Source organism: Lytechinus variegatus, chromosome 15 (genome assembly GCF_018143015.1).
Source record: "Lytechinus variegatus isolate NC3 chromosome 15, Lvar_3.0, whole genome shotgun sequence".
Lineage (NCBI taxonomy): Eukaryota > Metazoa > Echinodermata > Echinoidea > Temnopleuroida > Toxopneustidae > Lytechinus > Lytechinus variegatus.
In genome coordinates this window covers 13877967-13900973 of record NC_054754.1, presented here as the reverse complement: position 1 = coordinate 13900973, position 23007 = coordinate 13877967, and the positions used below count along the sequence as shown (strand labels likewise).

General features: G+C 37.0%; 1 protein-coding gene across 4 annotated transcripts in view; it reads left to right on the top strand.

Annotated features, from left to right (window-relative positions):
* Positions 1-14108, top strand: part of LOC121429129 (D(2) dopamine receptor A-like) — a 36835-nt gene extending 22727 nt beyond the window's left edge. For all 4 annotated transcript variants that reach the window (XM_041626045.1, XM_041626044.1, XM_041626046.1 and 1 more), the window contains 2 exons: positions 3402-3466; positions 11998-14108. In XM_041626045.1, coding sequence (XP_041481979.1) covers positions 12021-13391 — 1371 coding nt within the window. In that variant the 5' untranslated portion in view covers positions 3402-3466; positions 11998-12020 and the 3' untranslated portion in view covers positions 13392-14108. The remainder of the gene's footprint in view (positions 1-3401; positions 3467-11997) is intronic.
* The last annotated feature ends 8899 nt before the right edge of the window (positions 14109-23007 follow it).

Below are 23007 nucleotides of genomic sequence, written 5' to 3'. Positions count from 1 at the left end.
ACGTGGGATTCGAACACAGTACCTTTGTTTTATAGAGGGCAGAAACACGACACCACGACGGGTCACGAAGCTGTAAACCTATATTTGCTTTATTTTGTCATATACATCAAAGCTTTTCCAAACAATGTACGCTCGAAATATTCATTGTATTCATGATGCCAAGGGCGCCAAGCGGGGGGGGGGGGCAGGGGGGGCACTTGCCCCCCAAATAAAATTGGGGGGGCAAAACGAGATTTTGCCCCCCCAACGTGCCCCCCTGAAAGATGAAAAATGATAAATTATTTAAGGACAAAAGTAAATGCATTATCATACATTACAATACATTATACATTACATTATCATAGTAAGCCTCGCGTCTTTTGACGAACAGTTCCTCTGTGAAACATAGCTTTGATAAGCCCCCTTTTCCATCTTATTACAGTGTGATAAACGTTTAACCTTTTAATGAATACATTTTATTATATGAAATATGAAATATTTCTATTTTTCTCGTCATTGTCATGTGAAATGAAGTTTCATTCCTCCCTGAACACGTGGAATTCCATTATTTTAACATTTTGTGCTTCAGGCAAGGAGGTCCTTAATCGTCAAATTCGTAAAAATTGAAATATTGTATAATTCAAACAATAAAAAACAAAAGAAATAGTGAGTGAGTGACATCATCGACTCTCTCATTTGGATGTAACTGGCTCGTTCATATAACTTTTTTGTTGAAAATAAGCAAAACTTTGAAATTTTATAACTTTCTTATTTTACATCCGATTTTGATGAAATTTTCAGCATTGTGCTTGTCTGATTTTTCTCTATTGATTCAAATCAACATTTTTCTGAGGTGGACTTGACCTTTCATCATGTTTCTCGAAGGGGGTTGGGACTGATGGCAAAAGAACTCCGAGAAACATTTGATTCAATATGATATTTTTGTTGTCCAATTAAACAGGTAACCAATTCATGTTGGTTGTTTGCATTCCTCCCTTCTACAGTACTGAACCATAAAACCGTGCATCCTCGGTCCCTCGCTGCTCATAGTATGAATATAATTATTATAAAATTCATGGACTTAATTACGAATATTTTTTTTATTACTACCAGATGACCTTACGAATAATGATCGTCGATGTTATTTTCAATTTGGGATAGCTTTTGTTTTCTTCCTTTAGTCGGCGCGATTTTGCCACAAGACCCCTGGGAGTGTTTTAATCCATTATTAATTTGATATGCACAAAGGGAGGCTCGGGTATAGACAGCAAAATCATTAATTAACTCTGTCCTTAGAATATAATACTAATTTCCCATTTTAAATAATGCTGCTATTTATTAGGTACCTGTATGTACATCGAACATTCTGAAGCACGGTTCTTTCATTGTCCTAAAGATAATCTTTGTTTAGTTATAAAATTAAATTATAAATTTATCTGGTTCCTTTTCCTAAAAGCTAAGAAAATTTGACCCAATTTGTATGTAAAATGTCTGTTTTTCTTTCAATTTCTTTTGAAGTTACAAATGACTGTTTTAGTGCTATGATATGCGGAAATAAGCCAAAGAAACTAACAGCAATGTATTGTTTAAAGGGAAGATTTCCGATGGAACGACAACATGCATAAACTAATCCCGAAATATTTTTGAAATAGCATTGTCGACAGCTAGTTTAGTATGGGACGTGGCAAAAAAAAAACCCCGCTTTAATAACAATAATACTGAAATTAATTTCGAATTGATATCGGGAAAATTAAAAAGAGCAAGGCGAGAATGTTCCACGAATTTGTAATAAACGCATGATCCAACACTGCATTGTTCAAGAAAAGCGTAATAATCAACATTTTCTTGTGTTAATAGAACGAAATTGAATTTGAACATACAATGAAGTGTTTGCTTACATTTCAGGTGAGCTTAATTTCTATTTTCTCTCGCAATGAAAGTAAATCAACTTTTAAAGATGCCGGATCATCGGAAAGCTAAATTAAAGCCTCCATCTTATGAAGGCGGCTCAACCAGAATCTTTCAAAATGTACACATGTAACATGTTGTGACAGTAAAATCTCATCACATCAGTACCACAAGAGCACTTTCAGCTATTACGAACTACTTCTCAAACTGCGGTCTTCAGTCGATTCGTAAATGAAACCACAAGAGAGATATTAAAGAAGCTTAAGGGCATGGCAGTCTTCAGATGCCACGTTATGTCAGTATTCATGAAAAAGTATTTTGATACGACATTCTTATATGGGTAACATGAAGGATCAGTCGTTGGCGCATTAATTTGGGACATGTAGACTGTACTGATTATATTTCACTATCATGATTAGCATAATTAGGCCAAAGTAAAGAATGTCATCAGATGCTATTGATGGACGATGGATCGTTCTCCATCTGTATAATTGTCTTTCTTTCTTTCTTTTTGTGTGTGTGTGACTATCTGTTTCTCTTTAGTCTCCGCCTCTTTCTCATTTATGCTTTTACAACCACACATGGGCCCTAATACGTACACATCCACTTCACACACACCATGTGCACTTATCTGTACAAGGTTTACAATGATTACCTACGATGTAAAAATGGTGTTTTGTTGTGTGCGCGAGGGTGAGCAAAAATAGAGTGTGTGTATGCGCGTGTGTCCGAAGGCGAGCGTAATATAAAGAGACCAATTCGATTGAGTAGATATAGTTTATGAAATTTATTGAAGAAAATTTGAAGAATCTTCTGTTCATCTGTAGAACATATATCCATCATCTGATTACACATATCACCCCCAACCACACACAAACACACACCCCACACGCACACACGCATCCTCACGCACACCCATTATATATGTGTTTTGATTCGGAGGAAGCTGAAAGGCGATAAATATAGGCAACATTTCGGTTACAATGTGTCCAAATCGAGGAATTGACAATGAGATGAAATTTTGATGCATATTTCTTTGACCTCATGTAGCATCACATCCACTGCTTGGATGAGGATTTTACCTACCTATATCTTCGCACAACGTCATACACAAAGATTTAGCTAATATAAACAATTCGAATATACATGTACGTGTGATTGTACCCCATAAAATAGCACGCTCAAGTTTTCTTGGAAAGTAATACTTATCATATGTTTTTTTCCAAAAAGCATTTATTTTGTAACAAAAAGACCTGTGAAAATTAAAATGCTCTAAGCAAGGCATTATCTTCCTGAAAACTGCATTTTCCGGGGGATTTTCATATCATGTAAAGTGCTTTTCGAGAAACTCTCTTAATAAACAGTATAGGAACTTGACTGCCCTTAATATACTGGTTATGGTAGGGCTTTTGATGACACTCATTAATGTGATGTGCTAGTGCTACCACCATCAAAAACACTGCGATTATCCTTTATATTTACCAAAGGATGAATCTTGATTGTATTTTTATTAGATCGTTGTGAGCAGAGAGCAGTTAATTTGAAAGGCTCCACGCACAGGGCACATATTGAAATCAAGGTGAGGAATTATCTTATATTGTGGTAGTTATGCATAGGACTTCCCGGGGTGTGAGTGTGTGGGGGAGGGAGAGGAAGTTGGGAGTGTGGGTGTGTGTTTGTGTGTGAAATCACTGAATGCTACGATGAGCGTGTACGTGCGTGTGGGTATAAAGCATGTGAGTGTGTGTGTTTCTTCTGTTTACAGGGACTGTGGTAAAATCGGGGTCTGTCAAAAAATTTCGTCCAAGGCTCTGATAACTGGAGCTTGCTAAGAATTAAATCATAAATTCAAGCCGGGTTTCATCAGCGTCCCTGTTGATTAAGATCATAAATTGCCCTGGAATTATAAGATCAACTATCGTGATCGTGTTCAGTGATGTTTGGCACTAGAAATCTTATCACGATATCGTTTATGAATATATATGTCTATATATATATATAGGATGCGCTCTCTGATTAATACCACACATTGTAATCTCCTGAAGAAGACGGAGGACCGTCGAAAATTCGAGTGAACAATAAAAACTTTATTGGCAATGAAAGCATTATATATCTTCAGCATTATTTCGTTATATATATATATATATATATATATATACTATTTTCCTTGCAACAGACTCCATACGTAGAATGTTATTGTATAAGTTTGTATAATTTTCAATGTAAAAACTACCAATTCCTTACTGATCTGATAATAAGGTGAATATAGGCATGGACCTATATGTATTAGGTCAGCAACTACTCATGATAAGAGAAATTGTGTAGTTTGTGGATAAATGGGTTGATTGACAACAAACATCCATGACATCGGGAAACGGAAAACAGATACTATGGTAATTCAATTACTTTCATAAGTTTCATATTGTCGTTTTTAAGAATTTCGAGGCAGCTTCGTGAAGTTCCTGGTATAACCGCTTGATTTTCAGTCACCCTTTTTTGAGGGGGGGGGGTTAGAAGCCAATGTTTCCGCAAAATTAAAAGTGTAATGTAATATTGTGGGGGAAAGGGATATTCCAAGTTCTTGCACTTCTTAAGTTTAGATTCAAGGATGAAAGTCACAATTCTGTGAAAGTAAACAGCTAACAAATCTAATTTTATGCTAAAGAAATGATAGGGTTTGGGGACAAGTATTCAATGATAAAGTTGAAAGTAGAACACCAACAGCTTAAACGAATCAGTCATAAACAATGAATATGAATGATCAAATTATCAACTATATGGAAGAAGAGGGGCTTGTTTCGGGATATGCCTGTGAAATTACATGGCTAAACAGCAGTTAACAAAATAAATGGCCAAGAGAAGAGAAAATAATAATTACGCGTAAAGTGGTCTTGTTTTAAAAATAATGTGTAAATAGAGTGGGCATATACTCAAAATCTGAAAGGTTCATTCAAATTGAAATGTGGGGTAGGGGTCCCCCCGTTTTCCTTTCATTTTTTTGCGAACTGAAAGTTTACTTGAAAACATTTTAAGTGAAAAAGGTTTATCAATTTAGTTTATCAAAAACTAGAAGGCAAAAAAAATTAAAGGGGGGGGGGGTTACAAGCAGGGCTGGGAACGATTTGTTGAGTGGGGATGCTAATGTAAATTTGAAGAAAAAAAGGTTTTCACTACAAAATCAAGTCTTTTTAAAAATACATTTCCATTTTTTTTTCAGAATATCTTGGCGCGCTGCCTATGGAGAATAATACACGCAGCACTACCATGGAATTTTAGGGGTACTTTAGCATCCCTGCTTCCCAGGGCAATGGTTACAAGTCGTCATTTTTCGCATAAAATAGGGGTGAACAGAACTGAAATGGTACTTGAAGGATGGCTAGATTGGGGTCAAATTCTCGGTTGCCAGACGATTTCTTCACATTTCGGTATAGAGTAACAGCATAGGATCGGGAAAACAAGAGGCAGTGGCGTAACATATAGATTAAATAAGTAAGGCTAGCGCGAAGCGTTGGAAGTTTGAACATATCGGGACGTTGACAACCGTGACATCCACAAATATCTGGCTTTAAGACCAGCATTAAATTGTCACGTTACCGGGGGAATTTGTGTATGGACATGACTGATTTGAGAGTTCAAATATAGCAACTCAGGGTCAATGAGGATGGACCGATATCTCACCGTTCAGAATTCACATCTTGTTTCTGATTGCTTTATTTTCCATGCATGCTTTTGAGATTCAGGGAATATTGATTGTTACTATAACCCTTTTGATATCCTCGGGACGTTTAATTGTCTGGAAACGAGAGTAGGTGAACTTGGCGAGTATATACCTACCCATTCACCTGTTCCAATAATGTGATATAGTATACATGGTATACTAGTATACTGATCTTCCACATTCATAAAGCATGATTTCATCATGTTATTACAATGTTAATAGCGTTGAGTGACAGAGAGTAAATGGATTGCTTCATGCATTTAAGGCTTAAAGAGATGCCCCGGCTGGAAGTATTTATGTTTGAATAAATATAGTAAAATTCACAGAGCAAAATGCTGAAACTTTCATAAAAATCGGATAACAAAAAAGAAATTTATTGAATTTTAAAGTTTAGCAACATTTTGTGAAAACAGTTTATATATGCACGTCGTCATGAATATTCATTAGGTGTACTGATGATGTCACATCCCCAATTTCCTTTTTTATGTTATAAACATAATTGCTTCATTATTCCATACATATGTAAATAATATGTCCCCCTTATAATGAAATAAGTTGCAACAATGAGTATCTAATGCACTAAATCAGTTGTCAATCTATTTTTTGTTAGTTCTTGGAGGAGAAAATTTTGAATAAACCTAATTTCATATAATAAAATACAAAAGAACAAGTAGGGATATACCATCATCAATTTGCTCGTTGAATATTCATGAAAACTGTCAAGAACTGTTTCACCGGAAATTCCAAACTTTAAGATGTCATAACTTCATTGTTACTTGTCTGATTTTGATCACATTTTCAATGACAGATTTTCTTTATCTGTTCACATCATATTTTCTTCAGCCTGGAGTACCCACGTTAAATGTGATTGAAGTTCATTTTAATATTAGGAGAAAAATATTGGTGAAGGTTTGATGAAAATCCATCAAACAGTATGCTAGCAGCCTCCCCATTGAATTCCATAAATTCAATTTTTTTATGGAACGTGTGCAATGAATATATTTATCTTATACAATGCGCATAAAAAATGGGAAAGTTTGTCAAAATTTAGTTTTAAGTTATGATTTTGGTGTCCATATGCTCTACCTGATAAGTCTTATCTTTCAAATGCCATTTAAAAACAAATGTATGGCGCAAGTCTTTTTTAAACTCCCGACAAAAACGTTCTGCGTTCTCTAAAGCATGACTTTATTTTCTAATTGGTATTTTAAAGATCAGATTTCAGAGCATCTATGAACATCAAAATATAGATACAATAATTTGATACAAAATCATGATAAACTACGAAACCGTCCCGTTTTAGCCTTTTTGCATCCGATGATGTATCCATATAAAACAAATATATTCAACTTTTTTTTGACAAAATGGTTTTTTGGGGAGTAATATTACACGATGCGAGTTGCTCTTCTGCGACGTCACAAAATCCAAATTTTAAAAATTAATAGTTCTATCTTTACTTTTGACGAATTTTCATCAAACCTTCACCAAATACTTGTTTTATATTTGTCTGCCTTTATTGAAATGAACTTAACGTCAGGGTGAACTACCCCTTTTAAATAATATTTACTTTTGATATTCTGTTTTTGACGCTTATCTAAACAATTTTAAAGCAATGTGAAACTTTGATTCTGTTTGTTATTGTGAGGATTTTTAACGTCAACGGTGCTGGCCTTGAAACGTCAATTTTCTTAATCTGTTTATGTATAATAGGCAAATATAAGTAGCTAGCGGGAAAGGTGGACATTTTAAGATATGTTCTTTATACCCCCTGATGATAATACTTATCCTGTATATGTATGGATGCAATGGGGTAGTGCAACCATTATTGCCGCTCTGTAAGAAGTGAAGTGCATTATATCAATAGCTACTTAACAGTCATTTTGTTGTCAACCCAAGCGAAGTCGAGCCCCTAAAAGGATTCGAGGGAACTTTTGCGCGCCGTTGCATGCGATGGAAAGCAAAAGTGCATTGCCTTTTAATCATCTTAGACGAATGGACGCTAATGCAGCTTATTTGGTCAGTGCATGTTAGTGGTAAGAGGCTTCACGTGATAGAGAATCACGGTTCAATTTGAAAGTAACCATAAAGCAATTTCTATCAGTCACGTGGGTATTGTGGTGTGGACCATAATTTGTTTTCCTTTTATTATTGCATAAAGTTTTCATTAATAAAAATCAAACTCGTTAATTGAGTTATCGATGAAGGTGTCGTAAGTACAATCAAGACGATTTGCAATGTATCCTTCAAAAATTTACTTTTAGATATCCCTGAGAGTAAATAGAGAATCCGATAATATCATTCATCTCTTTTAAAAAGTAATATAAAAAGCTAGTGACAATTTTCTTTCTCCATGTAAAAAAGGAAAGTATGATAGAGTATTGATGATAGATTCAATAGTGAATCTTTGTCATTCATTTTAGTTATTATTATCATGATTATCTAATTCATTTTAAATAAAATTGATACGTTTATCATATTGATTAGTGTTTATTGAAAATATTTATTTATCTATGTCCTGTTGTCATATTGTATTTATTTGTATATTCATTTATATCTTTGTAATGGTTTCTAAACTTACGCATACCCACCCTCTTCGACACACACACATACACTCCACATAAACCCATATAAACTCATAAAGAGGACGGAAGACCGTCGAAAATTCGAGTAAACAATAAAAAAAAATATTGGCAATCAGAGCATTATCTTCAGCCAATACGTGAAATTTTAAGATAAATATATATATATATATATATATATATATATGTATATATATATATATATATATATATATATATATATATATATATATAGGTATGTATGTATATATATATATATATATATATATATATATATATGGATAGAGCTGTTGTCATCGGATTTTTAAAGCTGTCTGGCATTTACCCCTTCGTCAGGATCTAAACCAATAAATATCGCAATGCCATATGTATACATAAATTTTACTATAGTAGTGTAAGCATAAGCAAAGAAAATATGAAATTTATACAATGTAATAAGAAAGGGAATATTTTTTCGGGGGGGGGGGGGCTCTAGTGAGTCGGTAAACAATAAATTTGAAGAAAAAAAACATAATGAGTCAGTAAGTATCAGAAAAATGATTCAATCTAGCTATCATATGAAGTAGGCTTTTGATTTGTATGTTTTAAATGATTTTGGATAAAATCTCAATCAGAAGTAAAATGGGTTTCAGAAGTAATGGTGTACATTATGTTGTTTGTATGGGTTAGGCTCGTACACTGTAAAAAAATGAAAGTGCTTGTATAGTGACTGCACTATGAGTGCTGATTTTTTAGTTTGAATTTGAACTAAAAAAAATCAGCACTCGTAGTGCAGTCACTATGCAAGCACTGTTAGTGCTAAATTAGCACTTCATTTTTTACAGTGTATAAGTATTATGTATACACACGCCTACATAATTATATAACATTACTGTAGTGTGTGCATGGGTGTGTATGTGTTGAAATATTATTCTTTCTAAAATAATTTACTAGTATCGTTCGTCCTTACGTGCACACCGTTATTCCTCTTGAAACTTGAATAAACTCTCTGAATATCATATTTTCATCAGTTTTCATCGAAAGGTAACTATTTCACCCGACCTTGTATATTGAATAACGACATTTGATTAATGTCCAGTACTGGTCACTTTTTTAGATTTCCTTTCATTATGACAATGTAATTTGATAGTTTTCCTAGAAATAGAGTAAATTATCCAAGTTTATTTCGAAGTAAGAAAAGCTAGGAAAATAGCATATGACGTAAATATACGTGGCAGAAACTAAAGTGCAACCCCCTCCTAAATGAAATTTATGCCATTCAAACTATACCCCGCATTTGATAAGAACTGACAGCAGTTTTCTCTTCTTTTTTTTCTTATTAAGGATGAATTATCACGCATGAAAGGGGTGTTTGTTGTGAATTTTTTCCCCGTTTTATTTTATCAATCACCTTCGAGTATGAATTCATCAAATGATGGCCCTAGTGCATCATATTGATTAATTCTTGCTCTAGTGCATCAGTCTTAACAACTTTCTGGCCTATGTTTTGATCACAACTTTATGAAATACTCTCGTCTTGCACCTTTCAAATTTTTTTGACATCTCTTGAATTCTTTATTTTTCTGAGTAATTATGGAGTAATCAGTGACATGAATAGTATGTTTTTATCTAATTTTCTATGTTGTTTTATTTATCAAATTTGATGTCTGAAGCTTTCTTTTCATCTTATTCACTCTCTTCACCACACACCTTAATACGTTGATGTCAGTCTTAAACCATCACTCCCTCTCTCATACCATGCATTCTGTTTGTTTTATTTTTTATCCAAAAAAGGTATGCATTTCTCTCTGTGTCGACTTAATCATTAAAAAAGATAATGACAATAGTTTGTTTTCATATTTTTCTTTGTATATATCCCGGTGGGGGGGATAGATACTATGCATGACCACGGGGTTTCGAAAAAGACCCTAAACAAGTATTTTCCATCTTTTGGAAAATGCACTCCTTAACAGGTACTGGCGTGTGAAACCCTACCCTTGACAAAGTATTGGAAACAAAACGTATACCCTTTACAAGAATTGGCACCCTAAACAAGTACAACGATATCTTAATTGTTGTGCCATGGGCGTGGGCTTTACCTTTGGTCATTGGGTTTAGTACCACCCGAAACACCAAATAGGACCCTAAACACGTAGTGTTGGGTGTTTTCTATTACCTTGCTATATGGACCGTAAACACGTAGATTTCCTAGCGGAATATATACCTTTTTCATCATTCAAGTGTTTCTGACACCCTTATTACGTTACGTACGCAACGTGCCCTATCTTGAAAAAGAGATCCGTTTTACGTGTTTTTTTTTTTTGGGGGGGGGGGTCACGCATGGTATCCACTCGTCAATGGAAGTGGCCCCCGGGTTGTATGCTTTCTTTCTAATTTCTTAATGATTATCTATACTTTACCTTTTTTTGTTGCAGTACCTACTTTTTCATTTGAACAAAATTTAGTACAACGGATAGGCCGAAAATAATAATACTACATAATGATACTTTGAACGCAAAAGAGGGCCAATGTCCACTTGATTTCATCCACCTTTGATAATGCCCGTTTTGTGACCGTGTGGTCTATCCTACTTCGTATAGAGCCAGCTCTTCTGGAGGCCTTTTTCCACGAAGTCAATTTACAGTTTCTTCTCATTTATAATGACTTTGGGCATAGTGTGAGCATCCATTTAGGGTAATGCCTGGCTATTAACTAATGGCAATATATACCAAATACTACTCCCTTAATGACCTGTTCACGAAATATGAAAGAAAATATGCCGGGAAAGTGACAATCAGGGGGGTGTTTCATGAAAGTTGTCGTCACTGACTAAATTTTCAGTGCTTACTATTTCAGAGAAATCCTTGCTTTTGATTGACTGAGAAGCTCTATAGCCTCTGACTGTTACTATGGGAACTGTCGGAGAAAGACACCTCGTCAGTGCTGACAACTTTCATGAAACAGTCCCCCGATCTATCATGTCGATATACTGAAAAGAAGCCCTGGGCCCCGTCTTACAAAGAGTTACGATTGATCCAATTAATCGTAACTCTATAGAAATCCATCATTTTTATATTTTTTTCTATAGGAACTTGGCACAACGTCCTTTGTAAACAAAAGAGAATTACACACCGAACTGTCAATAAATCAATGAATTTATGGATATATTTTCACATCTAGAATTTTTTTTTGCAAACATGCATTTTATATGTTGACTTTGCTGGCTTTCCATAGTTGCGATTGATCAGATCAATCGCAAGTCTTTGTAAGATGGGTCCCTGGTCTTTCATGAAGCAGAATGGTGATAAGGGGGGGGGGGGGTCGAAGGTAGACGATTGTTGTGTTGGTGATGTGAATTTGAATTAATGTGTGTCGGGACTTTGTCATCTATACGTTTTGGCCAGGTCATACGTAAAAAGGGTATGCTAGATATCAAGAAATAGTATGGCGATGATATACCATTAAATTATCTATGTAAAGAAATCAGATTGAATGATAAACGAGCGGGCATGATATGCATACGTTCACTGAAACGTTCAGTTGTGAAAGCCCTTTTCCAGTGCTTAGATCACTACACTGTAAAAACTGTAGTGTTCAAACTGACACCACTTGGTGTTAATAGAAGACCACGCCCTATGGTGTTAAGCCAACACCCAATAGATTGAACATAACACCAAAGAGTGTAAATGTGACAACCAAAGGTGTTGAAATAACACCTATAGGTGTTAAACTAACACTGTCAACTTAACACCGGTGTAAAATAACTGGTGTGGTCCTCTATGTACATGATGTACGTAAACAATTGCTTTCACTTTTTTCTTTTCATCATCATAGGTCATACCTTACGATATCTTGCAATGATGGAGAACCACAATACCAGCAGTTATCCGACTAATACTGGTGATGATGGATCGCACATCGGAGCCATCTTGGGCATGGTAACCTATACTATCCTGGGAGTTGCCATCATGTTTTCTAACTTCATAGTCATGGTAACCTACTGGACAGAACGTCGTGTCTGGCAGAACATCTCTCATCTTTTTATCCTCCACCTTTCCATTGCGGACTTCTTGGTGGGGTTATCTATCTTTCCTTTGACCATTACAATCATGTCAGCAGGTCACTGGCCATTCGGTGAGATCGCCTGTAAGATATTAACCGCTTTCAACTACATGGTGACGTTTATACCAGGCCTTTTCATCCTGGCTGTAACTGCTTTTCGTCTGTTCCTCGTCACAAACTTCAGTCGCGAAAATGTCGTCAGGCGTGAACATGTCATGTGGGTTATCTTTGTTCTCTGGGTAGCAACCATCGGCATCTACCTCTTCCTGGCATTTGCCTGGCCGGGCATTAATGGAAGTGATTCCGTTAATTACAATTCCGAGTGTCTCTTGGAATACACTTTCAATAAGCCCATATCACTTTTCATGATATTCTTTGAATTCGTGATTCCCTTTATGCTTCTACTCTCCATCAGCTTTTGCCTCTTCTGGAAGATCCGACAGAGATCCAGAGGTATCAGGAATACATCGTGGCGAGTATCCGAGACGACGTGCTCCCACAACAGCCCACGAAGAAACAAATCGCTCGACAAAAAACAATTAGCAACACAAGAACGCTGTAAAAGTGGTCAAAAGGTGACTTCAGAAGACGGTCCAAATGGCTTGCACCATTTGAAACTTCAGGAAGCAGGCGAGTCTTCATCTAGTTCTGGTACGAAGGAAAACAACAATGGACAAGAGAAGCGTTCTAGCGATAAAGAAAATGCTAATGTAGATGTTAAAGGAAATGCATATTTGTGTGCAAACACGGACAACCATTTTGAAGTTTCTGGAGTTTCCCAATCTCAAAAGATCTCTGCAGGTAGCATTCCTCGTGTTGGAACTCGGGCAGTTGCAGGCGATTCCGTCCAAAATAAAACATTGGCGGACCACGGGACTGAGACAAATCAGCAATTAGGCAGAGACTCCCTCAGAGGACACCGAAAAGCTGCCGTCATGCTGTTTGCCATCGTGGCGGCATTCGTAATCTGTTGGTTGCCATACGTCATTCTCTCCATACTAATCCTAGACCACAATGACATTGTTTCTTCGTCGGTTTTTGAAGCAATTAGTGGGTTTCTGTACCTGAACTCTCTTATAAATCCCGCCCTCTACGGCATGACCAACGTTCATTTTAGGCGAGGATTCATCAAGGTTCTTCATCTGCCGCGGCGGTGGCTCCGGTAGAAATGACTCTATGAGGGACTTTGTAGGCCTATTGGTCCATTTTCACATGGGTCAATTGGAAGATTTTAAAAAAAGTGTCATCGGAGAGAGAGAGAGAGAGAGAGAGAAAGAAACAACGAGAGGAGGGGATATAGAAACAAAGAATGAAAGAAAAGAAAGAAAGAAAGAAGAAAAGAGTGGTCAAGAAAAGAATCTTGGATGTGAGTGCCAGGAAATATAGTGTGCTATATATATAATAATAATAATTTTAGAGGAATCACAATATATCATGTATACTACATTATATTGCAAAAAAGGTTAACTGTACAGTATAGACCATCGATTCGATGCAGCAATGATTTACACACATATTTTGGTATTGTTGACTCGCGTTTGTTTGATATTCGTTTTCTGTGTTATAACTTTATCCCCTCACGTACTTTCCCTCATTTTCATATGTTATAAATAAAACAAACATGTCCACTGTCCACACGTTGGTATCAATAGTGTATTACCTTTTTTAATGTAAAATAAGAGCAATGGATATCAAAGCGCATCGCTCAAAGCGGAATGTGCATGCATGGTCAGGCGTTGTTATGTTGATACACTCACATAGGCTACGTTTCAATATGCGAATGATAATTTTATAATGCACCACGTAGATGATCGATCGTGGACTATGTAAAAATATTGTTTACACTGTTAAAATGCTCAAATTTCACCGTATGCATTCGTAATTCCGAAGCTTCGTTATTCCGAAGGTTCGTTAATCCGAAAGCGAAATTAGGTTTGTTGTTCCCAAGGTTCGACAATCCGAAAACGAAATAAGGTTCGTTGTTCCGAAGGTTTTGTTTATCAGAAAACGAAATGAGGTTCGTTGCTCATTTCGTTTTCGGACTAACGAATCTTCGGAATTACGACCATCATTTCGTTTTCGGATTAACGAACCTTCGGAATTACGCCACCAATGTTCGGATTAACGAACCCTTTTTCGTTTTCGGATTAACGAACATCGAGGTATAGGCAATTTACGTGTTTAGGAATTACGAACCTTTAGGAATTACGAACCTTCGGAATAAAGAACATTCGGAATTACGAACCTTCGGAATTACGAAGTGTAACCAAATTCAACAATGTGAAGATATTTTCACTCTCTGACACATCAGCAGTGTGACTAATATTCACAGAGTGTTCACATGGATGACTATGTGAATATGTGATTCACGCTGTTGAAATGCTCAAATTTAACAGTGTGAAGGTCATTTTGTTCCGCACTGTGAACACATTGCGGCACGCACCGTGGGACTGTGTGTTCTTTCCAGAAGGGATGAACACCTTACTTCAACTGACATTAGTGAGTATTTGCACGACGGATTCAAGAACATAGAAAATGTATTGCCAAATACCAATGAACAACCGAAAGTCTTTGTTGAAATTGACAAATAAAAACCACAACTTTCGTCCTCGACTCTGGACAACCGACAAATTTGCGATTTTTCGTCAGCTCCGAAACTTAGGATAAGACGAAACTGCTGTCCTGGTTCACCAATTAGCGACAAAGACCCCCTGCTGTACTTTACCATTTGTGCTTTATCAATACATTTCCCATGTTCTTGGATCCAACATGTATCGCGGTCTGTGCAAATACTCCATATTAATTGGTCAATCACCGATTTGGCAGGAGATGGATAAAATAATTGATTAGCAGGGAGTATATGCTACTCTCTTGGGGCCATTTATTGTTGCGAAGGAATGATAACCATGATCGGCGAGGCGAAAATGAAACTCATTTGATTCTATCTCAGTGTCTCCAATTCAGTGGATATTCCTCTTCTATTCCTTTTTATTTCCATTTTAATCCTCATTTCAATCTCGGTTCCCATCTTCCTTCATTTAATTTCAATCTTTCCTTAACCACCCATTTGATCCATAGAGAATCACCGGCTTCTTATTGATGACTGGTCAGCAAACCCCCACATCAAAACATCTTTAGGACTGGCATCAGACAACCTGTCTGAAATATAAATGAAACCTTGATCCCCATGAGGACATATGATATCCATCTATTATATGTTTTCAGGGATGCTACGGATAGCGAAGCCAACAACTCCGGGTGACTTCATGGTTTGGAAATGATTTCTGTCTATTGGACATGAATTATTCAGTCTTCCTGTTTCGGATTGTTGGTTTGCTCGCATTTATATTGCACAATGAAAGTGGTTAATTGCGCCATGCTTACACCATGCGCACGATCCTATTGTACAACGCCTACTTAGCGAGTTGTACGCGATCAAATGGGAGGCTGAATGTCATACAATCGTACCGTTGCACACAAGACGTACCATCCAAAATGTACCACTGCACGGCTTTAGGAGGTGACGTCACAATGCGATTTCATTGAATAAGGTGACAATGCGCGTACAGCTCGCTGGCTAAATGCGCAATGCTGTCCAAGATCATGTGCGCTTGTGGGCCCGGCTTGTGGGATTTTGCTTTTCGCTTTCAATATTTTTGCTCCCTTTTTATAGATTACTGGAGGGAAAAACTCTTGTTTTTTCATATTTTCGCTAGATTCCGAGGCGTTGTACAACACAAATAGCGAATATTCTTATTCGTGCAATGGTGCGAGATTTCGCATTCGGTGAAAGAATGAAACGCTCTATTCAACTCGGCTAATAACGCCTCGTTGAATAGAGCATCTTTCTTTCACCTCATGCGAAATCTCGCACCATCGCACTCATGCCTATTCGCTATTTGTATAATATAACACGAGTGAGCAAATTTGAATTCAATGACCTTTTCTACAATATGAATATCATGAGAGATACTGTAATGTGTCAGTATTCCCGAACCCTGGGAATACACCGGACCGAATCAGATGCAAATCCATCCGAATACACGTATTTGGGAGGGTTCGGGAATACTCGGTTCTCCCTCCGCGAATGCGAAAAAAAAATGGAGAGGGATTTAGGAACATTCCCGGAGGAATAAGGCTCTTTTTGAAATGTTAAAAACCAACCGACCCGCCAAAATACTCACAAATGTAGCCACAACAAACTTCATTCGGGCCACATTTGGGATGTATTCGGATGAAATCCATTAGGGGAGGCATTTGGAGTATTCTGTGACGATTAGGACCTATATTCGGGGAGTAACGGTCCGAGATCGGTGCTTACGGCCAAATTCTTTCCGATTTGGGTCAACATTTGGGTCGTCATTCGGCTGTAATCGGAGCAATCGGGCCTCTTTCGGGTAGATTCTGGTCACCTTTGGCTCGATTGCCACTATTCGGCTGGAATTCAGCTTTATTCGGGATTGTCGAAATTGATTCCTGTTAGTTTTTGGTGAGTCTGCACTGATTTCGGACCTATTTGAGACCCATTCGTCTCTATTCGGAGAGCTCCCAGAATCAAAGAAAATAAGTTCCGAATATTATATCAAATTATCTGGCCTGCACCGACCCTGTATGGCTGTAGAATAAAATGTGAGCCTCTTTTTATGTAATGAATGATACGCAGATAATGTATTTAAACATGTAGAAGTAATAAATTGTAACATTCACAATATTAAAAAATGGTTCAAAAGGCGAGTGATGAAACTGCATAGCATAATGTTATGCCATTTTGTTTTCTTTCATGGGGCGAGCGTTCTACCACTGGGCCAGTATGTCTGACTTGGTATAGAAACGGTCGGTACTTTGACACTTACTCAACAGCAGTTCCCTGATGAGCTTTTCCCCTTTATTTCCTGATGTCGTTCGCTAATGCATTTCACTCAATAAAGCGTCATCGAAAAGCACCTTTCATGTAATGATATTCGCATCGTTCTCAAAGTACAACATGCATGGCTACAGAATACACAAATGTTACGACTTTCCATTGTTACGTATCCTGTCTTTACAAACAAAGGTAGACATAATTATGTGATTATTCAACTGAATTATGGATACAAATCATTTTAACATATGCACGCACCACGAACCGTCCTCTCTGCGCACTTCGATGCGAAAGTTAAGCGCACTGTATCTATTCCACGAACCGTCTTCTCTGTTACGTTGCCCACTGTGGCGTAGCGTAAATATTTAACTTCAAGAAAACATAAAGATACGGGATGAAACTTTGGAACCTGAACTTTTTAACGGAGACACCGGTAAATAATTTGCTCTCCTTGTAGGTGCACTTATTGCTGGTTTAAAAAAAAACTGTCTTTAAATGCGTTTTCTGCCAAAGTAACTTTCGCATCGAAGTGCGCAGAGAGGATGGTTCGTGATGGGTGCGACGAATTATTTTACATATAAGTTCTTTAGGTCAAAGGTGTGGCTAATTGGAGAAAAAACTTTGACATTCCATTCTATATTAGTTATTAAATTCGGGCATCAATAATGTACAAATTCAAAATGATATAAGAGGAGCAGATGTGATATGTTTCTAGTTCAGATGACATCTTCAGCTCCTGTATTTTATCTAATCTGTATTGAACTTGACTTGTTTAGAATACATTGCATGTCGTTTATTCGTGGAAACGAATTGAGAGTGAATCGCGTATTTTCACTCATTTGGAAAGTTCGAATCTGAGTGGATCACGCTTGGATATTAAGATCACTCCGAAGTTGAGTGAACTAAATATACATTTTCAGTTCAAATTAACACTTTCTAATCTCTTTCACGGAAGAACAATTTCACGCGAATTATAAAAGAGTATAATACCATTAATCGGGTTTTGGCTAATGATGTTTAGGTTGCTTTGCTCTCTAGAAATAATAGGATGAAAGGGGTAAACCACTCTTTAATCACCCTTTAAGGGCTGAGAAGTGACACTGTTTTCTTGATAAGGGTGGCAAACGCTGTCTTGGCCGTTTTCCGCACTTTTTCACCAATTTCGCTTTTGTGTTCGAGTGTAGTAGGTCCATGATGAATGTACCAAGTCAGCATATCATGGCTGAAACACTTGCTTTTCTTGTTTTTCTACAATTGGACGTTAAAAAGATTGAAAACAATTTCTAGTCAACATTTCATATTCAGAATGCGATTTTTCTCCATTCAATCCGGATAGAGTGTTCCAGTCAAACCACAAACCCGACCCCGGGTCGAACGAAGCCATAATTTATGGTTTATTTCCAATTGATGGTCTAATGTCAACTCGTCCAATTACAAACTCGTCTACTCTCATTTGGTACCCTTAGTTCGTCTACTATCCACAAGGTGTAATTTCCATTTCTAACCAGTTGGTCTAGTGGCCATTTAGTCCATATACCATTTGGTCTAATAGGACTTGGTGTTAATTGGGCGAAATGAATTAAATGAAAATGGCCTATTAGACCAACTGGTTATGAGACGAAATGGTCATAGACGAACTGGTGACTATAGATAAAGAGATTATTTGGGGGAGGCACGATATCGGTAGCAGAGCGGGGTATTCGTATTCCGGTGACCCGGGTCCGATTCCCATTTGGTGCGCTAGTGCCCTTTGGTAAGGCAATTCCTCAGTGCCAGGTCCTTCGGAGAGGACCTTAAGCCGTCGGTCGATCTGGTTGCTTGCTTACAAGCATTCATGCTTTCTTAGCAATCAGGTTAAAAATCACCACCAACCAACCAAATTATTAGACCAAATGGTTATTGGACTAAAAGGATGTTAGACAAAATTTCAATGAACGAAATTTAGGTAGACCATGTGATGAGTGGACGAGTTGACAATAGATGAATCGGCAGTTTACCAGCTGTATTATGTTATTTTGAAGGACATATAATCATGATAATAGGTCGTAATAGAGTCAATCTCTTTAGTGTGACTATCATATGAATTATACGGTTAGTAGCATCACCTCATTAAGGCTACCCCATAAATCGAGTATTGCTTGAAAAATTGGTATTTTTATTTGCACTCTAAAGATTATGATAGCCTTATTCATTACTTACTTCATTAACAATTACTGTACGTAACCATAGCAACAAAATAAATGAGTCGGTGCGTGTTCAGAAGCTTTAGGTGGAGATGAATGTTGATGTCTCTCAAGTTGTTTATTTCGTAACGGGATATTTTTTATGTGGCGCTCCCCTTGAACTTGAACCGAGTTTGGTTGTCCTCATTAAAGAGAGTAGTATATAGGCAAGGTATCAATGGTGCCGATCATGTATGAATTGCCGATAAATGCCAATTTCGGCAAGGTGAAGGGGGCCATAGACCTCCCCGCCAGTGGAGACGTTCATTTACTCTCATTAATAGTATCAAGGTTATCGACTCTGCTAATTTGCATCTATGTAGGCATAGTGCCACAGTCACGCTCAACGAAACCGACTCCAAAACGATCAAACGTAATTTCGAGCGGCACATTATTGGTCAGTATTTGGAATCGGTGGTGTAAAGGTGATCATGGTGATAGCTTCTGCATAAACAGGATAAAACTTTACTTACATCATTTAGTGAGTGATGCCACTTAAAGTCAAGCTACATAGATTTGAAGGTCGATATATCGAACGATGCAATGATTTAAGATTTTTTGTGTTGATAGTGATGATAATCATTATGTTTTGATATGATTTGATTTGATTTGATTTGTCGTAGGTTCATGATTTGACATAATTTTTATTACTTAAAAATGCAATTACTCTCTACGAGCCTCTCCACTCGATCTTTGAGGAAATTGAAACTAAAGTTTAAGAATATTTGATCAATTTATAGAGGAAAACCTTCTCATTAAAATATTATAAAGAGAATCAATATGTGAGAGGAAAGACATGTGGGAAAATTGAAAAGTAATAAAAAAAATATGTATATCAGCTTTGAAAACTGATCTAGCACTTGACATCTAAAGTCATCATGAGTATACACCCATGCAGGATATAGCTTCTGGATTCTCTTTGAGTGGCTTCCAACAATATTAGTGATCTAACGTACGTTAACCAAATAATACATAGTAAACATATAAAATATATATATATACATATTCTGTGAAAGAAATGGATGAAGAGAACAATGGTAGGCATAGCTTAAATCAAGGTTCACCAGAGCTATCTACCCTTTGGAAAAAAAATGGTGATGCCGAAAAAATGTCTCTGCCGGGAATCGAACCCGGGCTCCCAGCTTTGCACACACACACACACACATATATGGTATATATATATATATATACATTTGTGAGAGAGAGTGTGTGCGTATGAGGGTGTGTGTATGTGTGTGTGTGAATACGACGGCAAAGGCTTTCTATCAGAATTGAAATTATTTCAGTACCAAGACGAGTATACTTACATGTACTGGATTTGAGAGTGTCAAAGGCCTACATGATGTAGGCACATTTTTATATATTCTCGTCCTGCAGTGAAAGCAGTTAGAATGCTCGCGAAACATCAATAAATCTACCCACAAAAATGGGAAATGTCAGTTCGCATTATTGATCTCTTATATGCCTTCGGTTAGGAATATGATCAAATATATGTTCGAATCACATTTACTTGGCCTAGGGGTGACTTATTCGTTTTCTTTCTTTAAATTCCGACTTCTCGAACTGTATGGGCTCTCTGTTTTCTGTCAGTTTGCATGATAGATTTGTCATTTTAGTTTGGGAGATTTTCGTCGTATGGGTATTATGTTGAGGGAAAGGGAATGATGCGTAATCTGATGCATGAATCTTGACTTATCCAGCATGTCCAAAGCTCATTGGGGAAAATGGGTAAATATTTGTCCATGTAATATCGAGGCCTCGGAAAATGTATTTGATGATCATTTTGAGTATTTGCCGTAATGATTCCGAAGTGGTGTATATTGCTCGAATATGGGGATAATGACTGCATAATATTAATATATATCTATCCCAGCCTAGTATTGCAGTACTAACTAGTGGTGTTAATTGAACATCAAAACTCAAGTACGACCTCCTGACTATTTGAAGAACTTATGCTTTTTTCAGTTACATGTATACTTCAGGAAACATCTTTTCCAACTGTTACAAATTGACACTGTAACTTGTCACTCTGGCAAAAGGGTAGATAGGTATATATAGCAGTATTCCACAGCCTATTATGATGCAATAGTATATAGGCTTAATGACTTGAGAATGTGGAGTCTACAAGAGTATAACTACTGCTCAATTGTACTTTGGAATATTGCCATAAACTTGCAACAATGCTTTAATGAGCGCACATACTGTGTATATACATTTAACAATTCATAAAATTTCATTGCGTTTAACGTATCAATAACCACTGCAACCATGGCAACCCATCAGGTTGACATGTAGATGATTCTGAAACATGGAGCTTTGCGATGGTCGCAAATAATTATGAAACAGCTTTTCTGAGTGGCCACTGGACAGTGCTTTAAATCAAATGCGTTGCAACAGTGATCTTAATTAGCCATTGCCATTTTAGCGATATTTTGTGTCACTGCATGCGCCCTGGAAATATTTACCAGCTTGCGTTTATATGGACATTTAGTCACTGTTTTTATTATACCTGTGTTTTTTTTTTTGAAGATGAAGGAATTTTTACACGCTTGTGGAGGTTATTGTCTTTGGAAAGGTCGCTGCAACAGTAATTTCTAAAGGGGACTTCCTGCCCCATTCCTGCTTGGTTGTAGGTTCCACCACCACCTGAATGCAGGGGCGTCGATCCATCATCGGATGGGTGTGGGGGTCAGCGTGAATAAAACATTTGAAAAGAAAATCTTGATACAGCCTTTTGCGCTCAGAGCTAAGAATTTACAGTTTTGTAATTTAAATAGTATTTTCTTGCCATTTTCTTGAATAGTTTTATATCTACTTTTCAATGCTTAAAACCCCATATGTTTTCATTGCATTTTACTTTAAGTTGTCAAACTTGGAAACCAAGGTCGGGCGAAAGCAATAAAAAAAATCAAGTAGTAAAACATGTCGAATGCCAGCATCTTTGTGGAAACAGTCATTTTTTCTGTCAACCTGAAAAGGAAAATACGTTTTGCCGGGAGATGAGTAGTCTGCCTGTGTCCACCCCCCCCCCCCTCACCTCAGAAGATGGCAGATATTCGAGGTGACATCAAGTTTGTTTTTAGGTGAAAATTATGTCTTCCGGTGATGTCTTGATCAAATCCCTTTCCATGTCCAAGGCCTTGTATTTCATTTTGGAATCTAGTCACTTTTTTGCATTCAAATCACATGATGTAACTGGAGGTCTGATTTTTTTTATTTGGTTACGTTTTAGCTGTACTTGTGTGTTTTGTAAAAATATAAATTATAACAGTGAATTAATAAGTAAGTACAGTTACCATGAATGCATATAGCATTTCCATTTATTTGAATGCACGATAAAAGCAGACGGTTGATCACCCGGCCGCGGCATGTGACTCTTAAAATAGTTGGGCAAAAAATGCCCAACTTTTAAACAACCCTGGGAAACATACTTTCCACACAACAATTGGTTAAAATCTGCCCAAATTGGGTAATAAAAACTAATAATTGGATAATAAATTTTGCTCAATTGGATAATAATTGCCCAGAATATAATTTTGCCAACATATTACCCAATACAGTGGACAGTGTGTTGCCCAACATTTTAAGTGTGTATGCCGTGTCGGGATCGAACTCTAGATTTTCACGTTTATACAGTGCGTCCCAGAAAAAAACGAAACCGAGATTTAGGGATGATTTATCATAACTTAATCATTAATA